At 38.3% G+C, this 18,994-nt stretch overlaps 1 protein-coding gene and 1 pseudogene across 1 annotated transcript in view; both read left to right on the forward strand.

Annotated features, from left to right (window-relative positions):
- The window catches only part of CD96 (CD96 molecule), a 79,821-nt gene extending 62,489 nt beyond the window's left edge, over positions 1 to 17,332 (forward strand). Inside the window, 5 exon segments of the mRNA XM_014567760.2 lie at positions 888 to 959; positions 9,208 to 9,270; positions 10,045 to 10,134; positions 13,105 to 13,228; positions 15,223 to 17,332. Of these exon segments, the coding sequence (XP_014423246.2) occupies positions 888 to 959; positions 9,208 to 9,270; positions 10,045 to 10,134; positions 13,105 to 13,228; positions 15,223 to 15,331 (458 nt within the window). The 3' untranslated portion in view covers positions 15,332 to 17,332.
- Positions 2,058 to 7,020, forward strand: LOC106731041 (annotated as a pseudogene).
- Positions 17,333 to 18,994: the final 1,662 nt, after the last annotated feature.

Below are 18,994 nucleotides of genomic sequence, written 5' to 3' on the forward strand. Positions count from 1 at the left end.
CTAAAACCTCAAGGCAGTTACTAAGCACATCTTCTTTAAGGAGATAAGCAGCTGGGATCTGTTACAATTTGTTAACCCAATCATGGGCTCCCACAGGTATCTAACCACAAGCATAGACCTTTTGAACTCAGTTTCATAATTCGTAACATGAAGCCATTGCATTATGTATTCACCAAGATCCTTTCCAACTCTAATATTCCATGTTCTACATGCCACTCCTGTTAAGTATAGTGGCATATTTAAACATGTGCATGTAAATACCTATGACAGTTTGGGAATTTTGTTTTCAGAATAGGATATCCAGCTCCATCTTCAACAGCCCTTGTGGATGTGAGTGCATCGACTCCAACTGTCACCCCTCAAAGTGCTCAAAGAGCAGGGCTTTCCTCATGTGGCTGAAAAGAGACAACATACGCACAAATTTCACCACAGCTGTGATAATACTGAGATTTGGGCAAAACGCTTAGTGTTTTCATTTGATGTTGTTATTTTGGTTTTGAGTTACTCTGTGGCAAATTGTAATCTGATGACTATATATTGATATGACAGTCACTATAATCTTAAAAATATAGGTTGATGATTTGTTATTATTTTGTACCTTTCATTTGTTGTGGGATTTTAAGGTACTATTAAAGTAATCTTGACAATACTCCCAGTATCTGACTTGGTGACAGGAACAGAAAAAGAAAGAAAATCAGAGACAAGTTGGCATTAAACATAAACTACAGACTTTGGCTTAATATGCTAGCCAGTGTTCATGCATAAAGAAGCATATTTTCAATTTCAGATTTCCCCCAAAATCATATAGATTAAAAATTCAGCACATCAAAGTAAAGTTAAATAATAGCTTTATAAGAAGGTTGGGTTCTAAAATTTTTGTCTTTCAGCCAGCAATTCCGATGTGACTACCCGAGGCTTCAGCTACTCTGAGACCTCCAGTGGGAAAGATGTCAAGTACTGTAAGTATAACTATGAGCCCCTTGGCGTCCTCTGGGTCTCATTCATTCATCCAACATATATATTGAACAACTACTCTGTGCCTTGTTTACGATCATATTAACAAATATTTACAAGGCATCTGTCATGTTTAAAGGATTGTTGTAGTTGCTGGGGGATACACCTGCAAACAAAACGGGTCTAAGTACCAAATTCTGGTGGGGGAGAGACTGACAAATAGTGATAAGTGATATGGAAAAAATAAAGCAGAGAAGGGAGACAGTGAGGGTCAGGGGTGAGGGGGCCCTGCCATTTTAAACAGGGTTACTTACCGAGGAAGGGGACATCTGTGTTAGGAGTTACAACTAGTGGAAATTTTTAAAAGCAAACTGAGTAGATCTGGGGAAAGAGGAAATTAGCTAGACTATGCCTATTACTAACAAAACTGAAAAGAGGGAGGTCAGTAGGAGGGACAGAAATGGTTTGTTACTTGTAATCTGACCACGTATCAGCAGCGTCTGCGGATGCTGCTTTAGCAGGTATTAGCAGGGTCTGGAAAGGAAGTACACTGTGTCTCAGTGGTGTTAGACAAAGATCAGTGTGGTAAGAAGTGACAAAGATCAGTGTGGTAAGAAGTGACAAAGGATGTGGCTGAAGCCAAGAGAACGAAGATCCTGGACCTCATGGGTGCAGAACTCTGAATTTAACTCCCAGGCTCTTTGCTACAGAATACATGTGTGTGCCCCTTTTGAAAAGCATTTAAGTTGTACATTGAAAACCTCTGAAAGTCTTCTATACCCGCTGGCTCAGTCATCTCACTGCTGGGAACTTGTCCTTAGGAAATAAATCAAAGAGAGAAAAGGAACCTGCTGTAAAATCGCTCTTTGAGCATAATTTATTTATTGCATCTCTTTTATGGGCCTCAGTTTCACAGATTTACATTCATCGTAACCTTTAATTCATGACACACCTTCATCATTAGTCTGGGTACCACCGTCTATAATTTAATGCAACATATTTCTCTCAACAAATATGTTGCTATTATAATAGACACCTATGAACTCAGTACCCAAATACAAGACCTGAGAAGGCATTGTCTGGAGAGTCAGGAGAGCGAGGACATGAGGAGGATCCATCAGGCAGCAGAATCTAGATCTATGCCAGAGGTGGCTGTGAAAAGGGGAGACTAAACGGTAAATGGACATGGGAACACTGATTATTTATAAGAAAAAAGCATTAAAAAGCACTTCCACCATGCACATTACACAAAAATAAACTCCATATAGTTTAAGATATTTATGTCAAAAGCTAAATATTAAAACATGTCATAAAATAAGGGTGAATTTCTTCCTGGCTTTGGCATAGGGAAAGGCTTAAAGAAGAGACATAAAGCACTAGCCATAAAAACGATTTAAAAATTAGAATACAATAAAATTAAGAAAATTCAAAAGAAAGTTGTTGGTTTTTTTTTTTTTTTAAAAAAGCAAGCCATAATCTGGGGGAAGATATTTGCCACACAAGTTTAGAAAATGATCAAGAATATATAGCTGACAAAGGATCAAAACGTTACATCAAGAATGCTTACAAATCAATTTTTAAAAAGACAGAGCAATAGGAAATGAGCAAACAGGCACATCACAGAAGATGAAACGCAAGTAGCTAGAAAACATCTGGAGATGCTCAGCCTCACTAATAATCAGGACATGCCAGGGAAGACTGTCACTGTGCTTGTCATCCATTTGCAAAAATTAACAAGTCTGGAATTGCTGCGTGGTATATAGGATGTTGATCAATACAATTTCTTATGTGTTGTTGATGAGAGTATCAATTGGTACCGTCTCTTTCCATCACTTAAGTATTATGTTTTATAGCTGAATATCGTCATACCATACAATCCAGCAATTCTACTCCTAGGTACACACCGCCTGAAGACAAAGTATTACATGTATCCAGGAGATATGTACGCAGATGTTGGGGGGAAGACACTACTCATGATAACAAAAAACTGTAAATAATCTAAATGGCCATAGTTAGAAGAGTAGAAAAATAAATAGTATTGTAGTCATATAATAAAATATTATGGTTCAATGAAAAATGAGTGAAGGTCAGCCCCATACAACAGCATGAGTGCATCTTGATAACACTGTCTTGAGGCAAAAAAGTAAACGCCAGGTGACAGTACATGGAATGATATTTTTAAATACAATTTAAAAGCAAGTGCAACCAAACAGTATATGGCTTAGATGTAATATGTGATAAAAATTTTAAAACTATATAAGTGACTAATACAAAACATTCAGAACAGCATTTGCTTCTGAATGGGCATACAAGGGATGGGACAGGGAGTAAACATTTATAAAGTTATTTATAATAATTCCAAAATCCGTACGAGTTGGGGGAGGGGTTCAGAAAAATAGGTCTAATAATAAAAGAATGTGGAATAGGCTAAGATCATAACTCAATGGATATTATGAAACCAATCAGAACAATAGCTGTAACATACTAAGCTATACAGAAAAGGGTATGAGCTGGAATTTTTTTTACCAATCAGATATTAATTGAGGATAAAAACATTAGACTGGGGATAAAAGTTCATACTTCCTAGATCAACGTTTATCCTATATGGTGTTAACATAAAATTGAGTTGTTTATAATAAACTGTGCTGAAACTCTACTTTACCTACACTGGTTTGTCACCCTTTATTTTTAATACTGTAATACAAGTAAGTTCCCTAAGATCTTTTTTTTTGTTTGTTGCCTGAGATAATGGCTGACATAGAGTTAGGGCTCGATGAATATTATTGAATAAATAAGTGAATTAGTACTTCTTGGTTACAGGGAGCAAATCATGTGACACTGAGGATAAAAGTTGATTGGACAGGGTTATAGGAAATGCTGAACTCCAGCTTAAATTTATGCTATGATGATGTATAGATTATCCTACATTTTAAGTCTCAGCATAACACTTAGCATTTGATGTTTTCCTTTGTTTATTCGAATTATTTGATTGTTTGTCGAAAATATATTAAAATCTAGGATACACAAGAACAGAGACCTCACCCTTTTTCTGTCTTTTCACTGTAGTGTTCCAGTGTCTGTAACAGTGGCAGGAATGCCGTAGATGCTTAGCAAGTATTTGCTGAATGATTGAAAAGATACCGGTACATATGGGCAAGGAAGAAAACACGCACAGTGAAAAGAAATTATCTGCTTAATTGAAAGTTTTGAACTTTTTACTTGTTTTCTTTATTTAAATTGTTATTATACTGGCATGTGCGCCCAGGATAAATTCCTTTTCATCCCATGCATCACATCAATACGAAGCACAGAGGCCACCCAAGGTGCTTTTTGCCCCAGAAACTAGAAAACTGAAAGGGTCTTGCTTGAAAGTTCTTCATAATTTACACAAGTATATTCTTGGTCTTTTAAATAGATTTCATAATGAACTGTTATAATCCTTCACTTTTTCTGTCCTTCCCCACTTGACAACTTCAGTTATCCTCAGACATCTCTTTATTATTCTTACCATAAAAATAGAAATTGTGAAATCTAGGAAGCGCCTCTAAAACCCAAGAAGCAATTTTTTCTGGCAGTGAAAACCCACATTCTTATTTATACAGGAATAAAAAGATCTTGTTAACCACTTGCCATTTTTTATCTATAAGCTGAGAGAGAAAATTCCCTACAGTGAGTTGCTCTATTTATAATCATTCACAAGAACACGTTAAGATCCAACAAGTTAATATTGATTGCTCACTCCCAAACTGTTTTTGAAACATGTTTCTGCTCGTTGGATTGGACTGTAATGTGACATCCAATATGAGATGATACATTTGGCAAGATTCGCAAATAGGCATTGGTAATGGGATTTTTTTTCCCAGTATGTTTAGTTCAGTAGATTTATGAAATATTCAGAGGCAGAAAAAGAATGATAATGGATGGATTTCTGGTGAAATAAACCTACTTGCAGTGTTTCTAGGGCCCTTGCTATTTGTGAACACATTCTATGGGATATTTGCTTATACGTGCATTTTGTGTAGCTCGTATATATTTGGATGTCACTAGAAGGTTCTGAGTACATTGCCTTTACACTAAATTTATAAGTGTATATTTTAATATATTCTTTTGTCATTTTTTTTTATTTATTGACTTGACGAGGTCTAGGCTGGGATTGAAGAATATTGGAATCTTATCCTAGTTCAGCTTCCAAATTTCCTTCAGTCTAGAACAGGAATGCATATTTTACTTTAACCACCTATGAAATGAGGGTACCAAATCTGGTCATCTAAATACTCAGAATGTATAAGGTTAATAATCCTGGGGCACATTTTCATCCTGACCCTCAGATGATCAGGCTATGGAGCAGAAAATTGAAGCTTAATTACTTTTTTCTTTCTGGTTTTTCCTGTCATCCACCTGACCCAGTGGAGCCTAAAGCCACATTGAAATCAGTCAGTCTGTCTAAGTTAGACAAGCAGAAGAATGGTACAAGTCCCCATGGGTCCCTAAGCCTCCAATTTATCCCATTACCAAAATCAAGTTCACTGTCACCACACATGCACGTGCGTGCTCACACAAACACACACACACACACACACAGGCCTCAGAGTACATCTTCTTGATCTCACATGACGTCTTTATTCTGTTCTTTGACCTTGCATCCCATATTCCTCAAAATCTACGTACTCTTCTTAAATCTTACAAATGCATTGCTTATCCTGCCCCTGGTCCTGGCTGGTTCTTCTTAGGCTCCAGGTAGTAGTGCCTAATAATTTCATAGCAGCGCCTTCTACTTTCCGTGGGCAGAAGGTGAGGGAGAGGCTACAGTTGAGGAGCTGAGGGTCAGTGGGAGGGACATAGCAATGCCAGGACCTACAACGAGGCTGGGCGCTATTTCAGGCTGCACCATAATCCCTGCGGCCCCTCTGTTCCTTGTTGGCCGGGATGCTGATTCTTTGAACTCACCCCTCTTGTCTTCACATTCTAAAATCTTCTGTGTCCCAGGTTACATTTCATTCCATTTTCCTCTTCTCTAAAACACTATTCTGCTCCCATTTTGTCACCTAGTTCCTGTCTAGATCAAATTAAAGATTTATTCCTCTGACTTAAAATTCAGTCTTCTGTTAAAGTACCAATTTCTGGGGGCTTCTCCACAGCTAGCACACATGCCCCATCCTTTCAAAGTTCCTGGGTGTCATCTCCTTTTTGTGGTCAGGAAGAGCATGTGGGTCCCATTTATGGATTAGATGGTCATGGCAAGAGGGGACACCATAGCTAGTGCAGCATTTGCATCTTGGTGGAAGGAGTGGTGCTGACCCAGTACATATCCACCTTGAAGAGAAAGAAAGATGGGGCAGAAGACCGAGATCATTGAGATCTCTGTCCCCAAGCACTGCATCTGTGGTTATTGCTTGCTGCCTATGCCTTTGTTCCAGGACAAAATTCAGGACAGAAGAACTTGGAGTGCCTTAAGAAAGATTCGTTACCCAAAATAAAGTCTCTACACATAAAGTAATGCCAGAATTTTCAAAAAATTCAGTTTGCCTCAAGAACCCTGTGAGTCAAAAATTATCTGTGATTTTGTCGAAAGAGAAGCTGCCAAACCAGATAATCTTGGACTTTGATATGACATTAAATAGATTTTCCTACAAAGGGAAGGATGCTTAACATGTCATAATATTATTGAGAACCATGAGCTGATTACAGATGAGTGTCAAAAAATGTTATTGCAACTCAAGGAAAAATACAGTGTTATTGAAGTTGATCTTGTGTTTACCATAGAAGAGAAATGCCCTTTTATGGTAGTGTGCTAAGTCACATAGTCTCCTTGTTGAACAATCTTTATCAAAAGCTAACTTTAAAGGAATTGTGGGAGAAACTGATGTTATGCTAAAGGAGGGATATAAGAATTTATTTGAGAAATTCCAACCACACAGTATCATCCTATGTTCATATTTTCTGCTGATAATGGTACCATAGAGGAAGTTATCCGTCACTCTGGTGTTTATCATCCACGTGTCAAAGTAGTGTTCATTCATGGATTTTAATGAAACTGTGTTCTCAAAAGATTTAAAGGAGAACTAACTCATGTATTTAACCAACATGATGATACTTTGAAGATCACAGAATATTTCAGTCAATTAAAGGCCAATAGCAATGTAACTCTGCTGAGAGACTCACAGGGAGACTTAAGAAGAGCAGATGGAGTAGCCAGTGTGTAACAAATTCTAAAAACTGGATCTCTGAATGATGGAGTGGATGAGCTTTTAGAAAAGTATTGTTTTATGGAAAGATAAATCATTGGAGATAGCTAATCCTACCTTACTGAAGATTTGTAAACTAGCATTCCTCAAGAAGCCCCGTCTCCTATGGGAGAAGTGGTACAAGAACTCCTCATCTCTTCATCTTGCTGAAAGACTCATAATATAATATATGCTTGCTTTTGAAGTTGTTCCTTTACATTACTGAACTATTTTCACACACATTGATTCCATCAACTGTAAGCTCCTTTTTCTTTCCCTCTCTCAACACATTCTCCACTGTATTTTTTTAACAGATGGATCATGCTGAGGGTATTACCATCTTCTGACATTGTGTTATGTATGTAGGGTTATTTTTTTTGGAGAAAATCAATATTAAACAGAATAGACTACTCTGTATTTGGTGAAAAAACTATTGGTGTCCATATGTAACTTATCATTATAAATGTTTTATATCGACTTGGTGATAATGAACATAAAGTAGAAAATCTTTTTTTAATACCCATTTTGCTCAAAGTGATAGCACTTGTTGAAACATTTATATCTTAGCATAAATTAATTTATCACATCCTTTCTTGCAAGCCTTTGAAGAGGTAAGAAATAAAGGCATCAAGCCTTAAAAGTAGGAAGTAAACGAGACACCATATTGGGCCAAAAAAACTGTAGGATTCTCCAGAACAAACTGCCTTCTTCATAATTTCACCTAAATCCAGGCCTGGTTCCAGTTTCTTTTTAGTTGCTTCTTGCTCTATGTCAATCAAACTCCTGGCCTAATGGCCTAAACATTAAAAATTAGCATTAAAAAGTGCTTAGTCCATCATCACCTGCAGAGCTTGACATTCTGTCTAGAATGAGAAGTAGTCAAGGTCACATGAGCAGGATCATAGAATTATGTTGAAAATAAGAGCATCTCCCTGACCTAGACAAACTCAAAATAGCTATATGCAAAATCAGCCTACCCTTGAGGGGGACCCCAAGTGGAAGCAGCTGTGACAGACTTGCGGGCGAGCAGTCCTGTAAAGCACTGACTTGCACCTCTTCTAAAGGCCTGATTACATGCCTTTGTCTGCAGCTGTATTGCCATTGGCATCTCGAGAGAAACCAAAAAAGGGTCAGGCTAAGGAAGTTTTTGATGTTTGTTTTGTTTTATTTTGGTTTTGCTTTCTTGTGGTCTTGACACAAAAGAAAGAATTTAACTGGGAAAATTGTGTATACCAGTGTTTTAATTAAATGAAGGTAATATCCTTCTACTGATTGTAACCATGTACTACTGTAATTATCTTACTTTACATCACATTATAGGCTTGTTATCAAACACAGATATGTGGAGCCTGCCAGGAAGTGGAACTTTCTTGCCAGCGATGGAGAACTAAACAAAATGAGTTGATAAATCTATTTCAAAAGCCATATGTGCTGCTGGAATTTTCTGCCATCCACTCAAGGGGAGTTTGCCTCTGAATGTTTCAAAAGGATTCACCTAGCAGCTAACAAAGCCTGTGACCGCAGGGTCTGATAATTCGCAATCAACACAGTTCAGTTTTCATAGTCAAACAAGAATGTCAGCTTACCCACAAGGACAAACTGCTCTGTTCCCTTGTGTGTGTTCTAGGTCGTCAAAGTGCTGATGGCATCTTTTCTTGACCAAAGGCCACTGTGACACACCTGGGCTTTCCTTCTCTCCCATTCTTTCAGCTCATCTATGAGATGGACAGGAGAACAGTCACAACACACTCTCTGTAGATGGAGAAGCCCCTCCTGGTGTTTTCCTTCCATTTCTTCTTCCTGCTTTTAAATGGCTGTGATCAAAACCTTCCTTATTGGTAACATCTGGACACCCAATTTACATTGGGACATTCTAATGTGTGTTGCAGAATAGTTTGGTGATCTTGCTTTAAATGTTCACTAATATCCCTTTTTCATAATTATTAAATTCAATTGAAGATCAAGAAGAGACAATACAATCATCAGTCTTATACAGATTAACTTTTCCAATATCTTCTTCCTTTAATAGCTTCATGGATGCCCAGTGAAACGTACAGTTCATCCACCTCAAGTGCAGGTTCGACACTTCATGGTGAGTACTTAGGGGAGATTTAGGGTTGGGGAAGGTCATGGTCTGCTTTATTTGGGCAGAGGTGGGAAAACAAGAACTGATATCACCAATGCCAGATAGGTGTTTAAAAGTTCATCTTGATGAAAATGACAATGATGATGAAAGTGATAATGAATGGAACCAAAATTCTTCCCAGTCACTCAAAAAAGATAGTCAGAGACCAAGACTTAAATTTTTCTCTATTTTATTTCAAAGTGAAATCTACATAATAGCATTTTTGCAATTAAATCCATTAAGATAAATTTTAAGTTTTAATTTTCCATTGGAAAATGGAATGATTTGTCAGCATGGATTCATCTACTTGAATGTTACCAATTTTTATTGACCTTATCAAACACATTAGAGTGGGGAGAATCAGTATTTTGACTGGCTGGACCTCTGATACCCTGGGACACTGTGGATAAGCCTCATCTTTCCATGACCCCAACGTCAGGCATTTTCCCATGACCACTTTCTCATGGACATGCTTTAGCAGATGTTATTTTGTTGTATATACTGTATTGTTTCTCTTTTTTTCTTTAAGCCAATAAGAATTTCACTCTTTTGGTAGACAGATCCTTGGATACTAGCCTTGTGTAAACTGGTCCTTAGTGAACTTTACACATAGTATTTTAAGAGCTTTAGGCCATTCAAACTGAGCTCTTCTAATGGCAAGTGAAATCCAGTCATGATTTTATACCTCTTGAAGTTGAGATGGCCATTACGATCAGTTCAGATATCCCTTTATATCCCTAGGTGATGTCTTCAACAGTACAACCAGAGCATTTTCAGAAGTTCCCACAACTGCCAATGGGTCTACTAAAAATAATGACATCCATATCACTGGTGAGTCATTTATCATTTTTTTTATTTTATGTTTTATTCATTCAATAAATATTTATTGAATACTTACCATTTGTCAGGCACTGTGCCAGGTGTTAGGTGTACATTGAAAATACCGGCCTCCTGAAGATTTTAATTTATTATAAATGACACAGAGTAAATAAATCATCATGCAATTAAATTTATTTGTGACAGATCTTATAATATGGCACAAGGTGTCAGAGTCTAACAGAAAGATCTGATTTTAACTGGGGAACAGGAAATGACTCTCAGAATATAATCAAATTAAAATCTGAAAAGTGAATAAGAATTAGCCAGATGAAAAGTAATGAGAAACATTTTAGTCCTATGAAATAAAATCTGAAGCAAGAAAGCAATTAATTGTTGGAACAAAGGATTCCTATAATTCAACTAGTAAAATTTTATCCATGCTAAATGAAATCTCTTGTTGTGTATCATAAGAGATCAAGGTATTCAGTAAAGTTAGGACCCTCCCAAAGCAGATCTTGATTGTAAATTCAGAGGCATAGTCGACTATTTCACTTTAGGAAGTATTTCCTTAATTGTGAACTCTCCACCTAGGTACTTAGTCTATTTCATATCAAAAGTCATACAGTCCCCAGATCACTGTATCACCCTGCACACAACATGGCAATAGAATGGCAAACTGAGGTCCTACCAATGTCTTTAAGATATTGGTGCTTTAAAGAACTACCTAAGTTAGAGATGGGGCAAGACCACTTCTCCACTGAGACATTCCTGAAGTCAGTGGTCTAATTTTCTATATTTGATTGGGAGAAAATTTGTAAGCATTGATGTAAGACCTATTTAAAATCTTTTGTTCTTTCATTTCTCTAAAACTTTGGAGGTAAAATGTTACATCCTGCCATATTACTAGCATAGGGCCCGGTCAGTTTTTACTAAGCTGACCATCTGCATCATTGCTTCTTTTGTGATCACAATAATCCAGCGCTTCGAACCACTGCGAGGGCTCTAGCCAGCTTTACATACAGTGATACATGGTTATGTATTATAGGACTATGTGGGCTTCCAGGGGACCCTCCGTGTCTGCTTTGACAGGGCTGAAGCCGGGAGAGCATGAGGAAGACCTGGAATCCCTGGATATGTGTTGTAAAAGGGAAAATCTTCAGCACTGATAACCAGTGTTAACGTAACAACATCATGTGGCGGCCGTCCAAACTATGTAAAAAGATAGAAAAGATTTGCTAAACTAATACTTTAAATCCAGTTTTTTGGCCTGTATTTTTTGAGACTTTCCTTTAGGAAAAGCAGTGTAATAAATCTGAGGCAAACAAAGAAATTAAAAAACTAGTCTCCACCTATGGACAGTTTATAATCTAGCTGAAACAATGAAAGAAAAGCAATCCAGATAATTCTAATACAAAAGTGCACTTTTTGCCCAAATGATCTATGTAATCTAAAGAGCTAAAGATCTATCTATAATGTATAAGGAATTTCACTGGAGTGTTGTTAGAAAAAACAAAAGCCTTGAAACAATTTGACTATATAACATTGAGAAATCAATTAAATAAACTATGACAGATCCATACATTGGGCAACAACCCAGTCATTTAATCGAATGAGGTAAACCTCTGTGCACATCTGTGAAAAATATTCCAAGAATGTTTCTTAAGAGAAAGAAGCTAGGAACAGAACAGTATGTATAGTATGCCCCCATTTGTAATAAAAGTGATATATGTTCACAATACATACATTTGCTTACATATGCATTAAAAATTTCTGATAGGATACATAATTAACTATTCAAAGTTATTGCTTCCAGTGCAGGTAGCTGGCCCCTGAAGTCGTAAGGACACTTCTTTTTCGTTGTATTTTATATTTCTGTACTGTTTGAATTTTTAACATGACCATAAAATACTTTTTAAAAAGGGAAAAATTAAGTAACCATATAATTATGAACATTCCCTTTTATTCTCTGCCAGGCAGAACCCAACAATCTTATTTCCAAAAAGAATTCTCCCTTTATGGTAGAGAAAACGTGAAACAGTCTAGAATATTGTATTTATATTGCCTCTGGTCTAGAATCCACAGTATTTGGAAGTCTTTGATTCATACCATTTGACTTGGTGTTCAAACGCCAGAAAGGGAATGAATGAGTTGAATATGTGTACAGTCAGCATGGATGAGAAAGATCAGTCTGTTAATCACCCGCCAGTGGAATTTTCGCCAGCCCTCTACTTTCAACTTCCTCTCTTTTCAGACCATAGAAGGAGGAAGAGCAGCTGGTTTCAGTTTTACCCCTTTTGTCAATTCTCCCCTTTCTATTGCTGAAACAGATAGGAGAGAAAAAAAGAAAAAGAAGGAAGGCTATAGAAAAGGATTAGAAAATTGCTACCCTGGAGATCATTCCTTGAGTGTCATCCAAATGGAAAGTCTTGGATGATAGGCTTTTGAGCACAACAGCTCCACAGGTATTAGCCAGGCCTTCTTGACTTTGGACTCTCAGCATTTTCAATGTCATAATGCTTCTTCCTCTTCCTTAACACACTAATATTCTATAAAGCATTTAATGACTCCTTAAAGAATAAGAAAATCCAAAGCTAGACCAGTATTTCACATATAAGGTTTTCTTTGCTGAAGTAAACTTGGAAAACAAATTTGCAGATTGTCAGTTTTCTTTGTTCATTCTTACAAATAACATTGCATTGGACACCATGTGCCAGGAATTGTCCAGATCCTTGGGAAAAGAAAATCAGTTCTGGAACATTTTAACAAGACAGACATTCATGTTAAAAAAAAAAAAAAGCAACTGTATAAATGCAAAAACAGAAATGAGAACAAGGCATAGATGTGATCCCAGAGCATGATTGTGACCAATGAGTACTCCATGGCCTTTCGATACAGCCTATTTCAGGTGAGCAAGATAATTCATCCTACTTTCCAGTTGCCCAAGTTTGGTCTTAAGGTTCGTCTCTCTTTATGCCCTGTCAGGTATTGTGGTTAATAAGCCCAAAGATGGAATGTCTTGGCCGGTGATCGTAGCAGCTTTGCTCTTTTCCTGCCTGGTGTTGTTTGGTCTTGGAGTGAGGAAATGGTGTCAGTACCAAAAAGAAATGTGAGTACAATACTAAGATATGCAGGAATAGATACATTTTCCGTACAGAATATTCACCCAGCACGTAAGTATCATCTCTATATGGAGTTTCTCTCAGATTTAACTGAGGAAGTAAGGCTCAGGGAAGCTCAGAAAGGCTGCCTAGCCTCCCCAGCACCACACAGTTGGAATTAGATGTGCAGCTTCTGACTTGGTCCCCCTCTACCTGTTCAGGCTAGAACACTCATTGGATGGAATAGGTCAGTGGGCATGAAATGAGAACTGAGCCTCACCTCACCTCAAAACTGAAACTGATCTTTTTTTTTTTTTTAATCTTCATTATTTTTTTCATTTTCATGCACCTCTGAACTGCCAGGGCCCAGCTGGGCCTAGATACTCAAGTGTGAAATTGAGTGACAAAGGTAATTTTAAGAAATTTCCAGCTGCTTTTCAGCAGAATGGGCTTTTACTGCCCTTTTCCTTTTTTCCCCAGGGGAAAAGAAAGTAAGCAGTAGGTTACCCCATTTTTGTCTTACTGAAATATTTTCCAAAGCCCTTCTCCCTCCACTCAGCAGTCTGAAATAACATGTAAGGCTAAGCCTCACTTTTCTGACTTGGCTATTTTGGATCAGCCTAGATTAGGCCGTGCTTAGAAAAGAGCCTCATAATACAGAGAGCTGGTCTTCTGTGCATTTTCCTACTGCTGTCTAAGAGAACACTGACTGTGTGCAATACCTTCTTCTACTTTCTCAGTGTATCCTCCAAGACCCTACAGCCACACGCAGGAAGGTGTTTTGTGGTGAATAAAGCACCAAATCAGCGGTCATAAATTCTGGATTCCTGTCCAAGTACAAGTCTCTGACCACCGTGACCTTGAGAAGTTCTTAATTTTCCTGAAAAAATGGAAGTGCAAATTTCTTAAGTTTTATCCACCTTTTGAGATAGATAGATAGATAGATAGATAGATAGATAGATGGATAGATGGATAGATGGATAGATAGATATAGTCCCCATTACAGCATTAGAAAATCAGGGAATAGGCATTGTGGATTTTTATACTAAAATAAGAAAATGGGAATCTGAAAATCTGAATTGATTTTTTGTATTTTTCTCTATTCAAATGTCTGTGGTATATAGAGATGAGAAACAATCTGTATCTCTCTGGAGAAATTATGGTGATATGGGTTGATAGACAAGGTGTAGAGGTGTTTGAGTCATGGACATAAATCTGTTCACAGACTTCTATTTCCTGATATCAGCACAGCTGGAGCATTTATACAGCTAAGCTCACGCTCGTATGCTTGAATCATTTTAGACAAAGAGATGAGTTGTGCTAACACAGAACAGCACTTTAAACAATACAAAGGTGACTTCAAGAATGTTCACTGATACAAACAGAAGGGATTGGGCATGATCCATCCAGTGCTAATCAACTCGGGGATTCAGGAGAGCTTTATCCCCTACTCCATCCTTCCCCCCAGTACACAGTGTGTGTGTGGGTGAGGGCCGGGGGTAGGGTTGGTGAAGGGGCTATTTGAAAAACTTCAGTCTTTGGTCTGAGAATTATAAAATTTTGTCTCTGGAGGAATGTTTTAACCTACATAACAGAAACACTTCTATTAGGAGGCAGTTGCCATAGAGAGTGTAGGTTCTGGTTAAAAGCTGAAAGTTAAAAGAATTGCTGGTCTGGTTCTCTTGAGCAAGTTGCTTGAAACTTCTGAGCCTCAGTTTTATCTGTGGGATGGTGACAATAATATTCAGTTCCTAAACATAAAATAAATAATGCTATGGTAAAAATGCCTTGCAAACTGTAAAATACCGCACAAATATTAATTAATGGTGTTATCATAACACAACTAACAAGGAGGCTATGCCAGGAGAATTTTTGAGGGAACCAAGAAAGCATGCTGTTTTCCCTTTCTCTTCAGTGGAGCATGTTTTCCCTTTCGATGTTTCCTATTTTTAAAACGTATACATACATATATCACCTTGAATGAGTGATGTTTTGTTCCTAGCATGGAAAGACCCCCGCCTTTCAAGCCCCCTCCACCTCCCATCAAGTACACTTGCATTCAGGAGTCCATCGGAAGTGATCTGCCTTGTCATGAGATGGAGACACTCTAGTCCTCTGAGACTTCGCCACGCAGGCCGCACTCTGCTGGAATCCTATGGGAAAGGTAGATACCGTGCTTTGTTAGTATAATCGCCCTCCAGCCAAGCCTCTGCTGCAGCTGAAACAGATGTCAGAAGTGAATGACTTGTCTTCCCAGCAACTCACCCTCTTTCATCAGCCTGTGCCCGAAATTTAAACAAGAGTGAGCAGTTATGTCCTGCCGACACCCGGTGCCACCTGCAGGGATTTTCTTGCTTATGTAAGAAGTGTCAATTAGGTTATTGTCGTCAAAAAAATACTTGCAGTGTTTTTTTATTTTTCACTTTAAGTTCTCTGATTGAGGTGATGACAATGGTTTCCAGCATATGTCCTTACCAGATCCTCCTCTCTTTGGGCATCTGCCAACATTCTGAACAATTTGCCAATACTATGATAATCTCTGTTTGTCATGTTCCCTAGGAAAATGACAAGAGGAAAATGTGAAAGTTGTAACAAGAGTTCTGAAAAATGGGAATGTGCAATTAGTCTTTGAACTGAAATTCAGTTCTTTATCTTCCCTGGAGGAGAAGAGAATACCGTGCACAAGGACCCCGGTTCCAATCCTCCTTCACCCCGCCTCCCGTCGTGCTCATGGAAGGGGGAGGGAGCAGCAGGACGACTAGCTGACAACCACAGCCACGTAGCCTAGTAGATCTAACACTTTGCTGGCCTCTAAAATTATATGAGCTGAGTGGTCTCATCCTCAGCTTTACCTCTGAGTGTGTGTGTGTGTGTGTGCGTGCATCAGACTATTGGCAAACGTGTTATGTAAGTAAACAGGCAGTCTAAACCCAGTCCAACTCATCAAATTCCCATCATTCTCCTTTTCCTTTGGGACTTTGCTGTTCATCCAATCTGCCTGTTTTGGTCTGTCCTGAAACAGATCCTGAAATAAAGCACCTCAAATCAGACTAGCATTGATGAATTAACCCTACTCCCACCCATTTTTTATAGAACAGTTCAAACAGAACATATAGGTGATGGAGAAGAAATCTCGTCAACCTGACCTGCTCTGTTTCTGGCAACAATAATGAGTGAATAAATTACTGATACCCCTTGTTGCTCTAAACCTCCCCACATCCCACAGCCCTAGGAGAGAAGAACAGGTCTTGCTGTTAGATATGACAGGCACATTCTGTGTGGATTTCAGTCTCAATAGGAGCCTTTAGCTCATTTGCAGTGTACTTACTCCTGGCTGCACATGAGAATGACTTGCAGAGTTGTTATTTTTTTGAAACATCATGGCCATCCCAACCCCTATCAATTAGATCGGAATCTCTGTGGAGTGAAGCCCACGAATACCAGCATCCTAGATGATTCACGTTTTCAACCAAGGTTGAGAACTGCCAAACCAGTGGCAGTCCCTTCTCACTAGTCAGAATCTTGGCTGAGTGCTTAACTCTTGTGATCCAAGATGTCGCCCAGGACTCTTGCCTCTTATGTGGTCCTCTCTGACACTTGATACAGCTGGCTTCTATGGCTGGACAGTACTAAGATAAGGCAAGCAAAGGACCTAGGCTATAAAATTTAAGGAGAAATTCACACTCAGAGTCATGCACTTGCACAATCTTGTGAGTGAGTACCAACCCCAGGCCTGGTATAACCAAGAAGGTACTGCAGAAATGACCAGAGTGTGACTTCCAAGGCTTTGTCACAAAATACTTTGTAGCTTCTTCCTTGATCTCTCTTTGATCACCTGCTCTGGAGGGAGCCAGTCACCATGCTGTGAGGGCACACAAGCAGCCCTACCAAGAGGTCCACCTGCCAAGGAACGAAGCCAGGCTTTTGAGTGAGCCATCTTGGAAATATATCCTCCTGCCCCAACTCAAGTCTTCAGATAACTGCATCCTCAGTTGATCTTTTGGCGGGGACCCTCAGTTTCTCATTCGTTCTCAAGAAAGAAATAAGACTAACTTCTATATGTATGACTATTGCTTCATGTATAGTTATTTTTATTTAATAAACCTTAATTATCAGTAATTTATGGAAAGGTCATTGTGGTTTTATTTTGCTGTTTCATTAGGTGACATGAATACAGGTAGAAGTATTGGGGTAGAAAGTGGCAGAATTGGATTATTTTAGTAAAGGGATAGACGGTGTACAGTACAAGTCATATAATCTTTTAGTCTATCACATAACGAGTGTCTTACATTGTTTTTGTCTTAACCTCCTCTTTGAAGTACCCTCCTTGGGTTTTATAAGTAAGATCTGGTTCACATTTGTAAATCCATCTCCAACTTGAGTAGAGTGAACAGTTGCTCCTTCATGGAGGGATACTCATTCAGTGGTTCAGAGGAATTTTCTGCAACATAGAAGGACTCTAGATATTTTTTAGGCAGTGCTATGATCTTAACCTCCTTCATTTGACTAATATGATGCTTTCACCTGCACCTTAAAATTGTGTGCAAGTAAGTTCTTAGAGCCTGTTTCAAACCAGCCGCTCCTCTCACTAGAAATGGGTTTAGTTCTTTCCCGCAGGAGTAGCAACACTGGACTCTAATCCCTAAGGTTTCTACATGTCTTCATCATTGGCTTCATTTTCACTGAAAGAAATAGTACATAAGCATTTTCATCAATCATTTCCAAAGCACAGTGTGTTAGATAACATTGTTGTTCAGAAGTATTCACTTCTTTACCTACCTGTATCATAAGTACTCCTTGACTTTGAAATTGGCCATATGATTTCCTTTGGACAGTGGAATATCATGAACATGACTAACCCAAGACTTGGAAGGCACTTGTATGGTTGGACTCACTCTCTTGTTCACTGTCATTACCATAAGAAGAACATTTTCAGGCTAGCCTGTTAGCTCCAAGAAGAAGATGAGAGAATCATGGATCAGAGCAGAACCACTCAAGCCAGGCCCAGTTTAGACCAACCAACTTCCAATGCAACCAACCAATGCAACTCAAATGTGCATTATTAAATATTGTTATATGCTACTGAAATTGTGTGATTGTTACATAGCATTATTGTAGCAAAAGTAATCTATACACATAAGTCCCAAGGCAGGCATATTTTAGTCCTAGGGTGAGAGATAAAATCAAACTTAACCTAATCAAAATAGTCTTTCCCTTGATTCAGCCTAAGTTTTGTTTTGACTGATGAACATATGGTTGGCTTGACCAAATTAACTTTACGGTGTAGGTCTTTAAATCATAAAATATTTGATCATGATGGGCATTAGAATTCATATTACAAATAAAGAGTTAGAAACTCTGTAACGTTGACTTACCCAAGGTTACATAATTAGCAGTGATAGAGCCAAAATGATGACCCAGCTCTCTGATTTCCAGTCCAGAGTGTGATCAGTCTCCATTATATCATGATATCTAATTGCTTTGGTATCTCCTTTTACTATAGACAAGAGCTGTTTTATGTGCACTTAAGTAAATACTGATTTTTTTTTAATGCCCAGGTAGTATATTCCAAATGTTGTTGTCAGATAACAAAGAAAAGTAGAGATAATGAGCCCTTGGAGTGGGATGGCCAAGAGAGTGTGCAGAAAAAATGACTAGGAAATGAAAAGAGGAAAGAAAGTGATCACGATCAGAAGCTGGAAAGAAAATTTAAAAACTAATCATGGCCAGTGACAGTGAAAAGAGCCTTGTCTTAGGGGCTCTGAGCAGAGGAG

Source organism: Camelus ferus, chromosome 1 (genome assembly GCF_009834535.1).
Source record: "Camelus ferus isolate YT-003-E chromosome 1, BCGSAC_Cfer_1.0, whole genome shotgun sequence".
Classification (NCBI taxonomy): Eukaryota; Metazoa; Chordata; class Mammalia; order Artiodactyla; family Camelidae; genus Camelus; species Camelus ferus.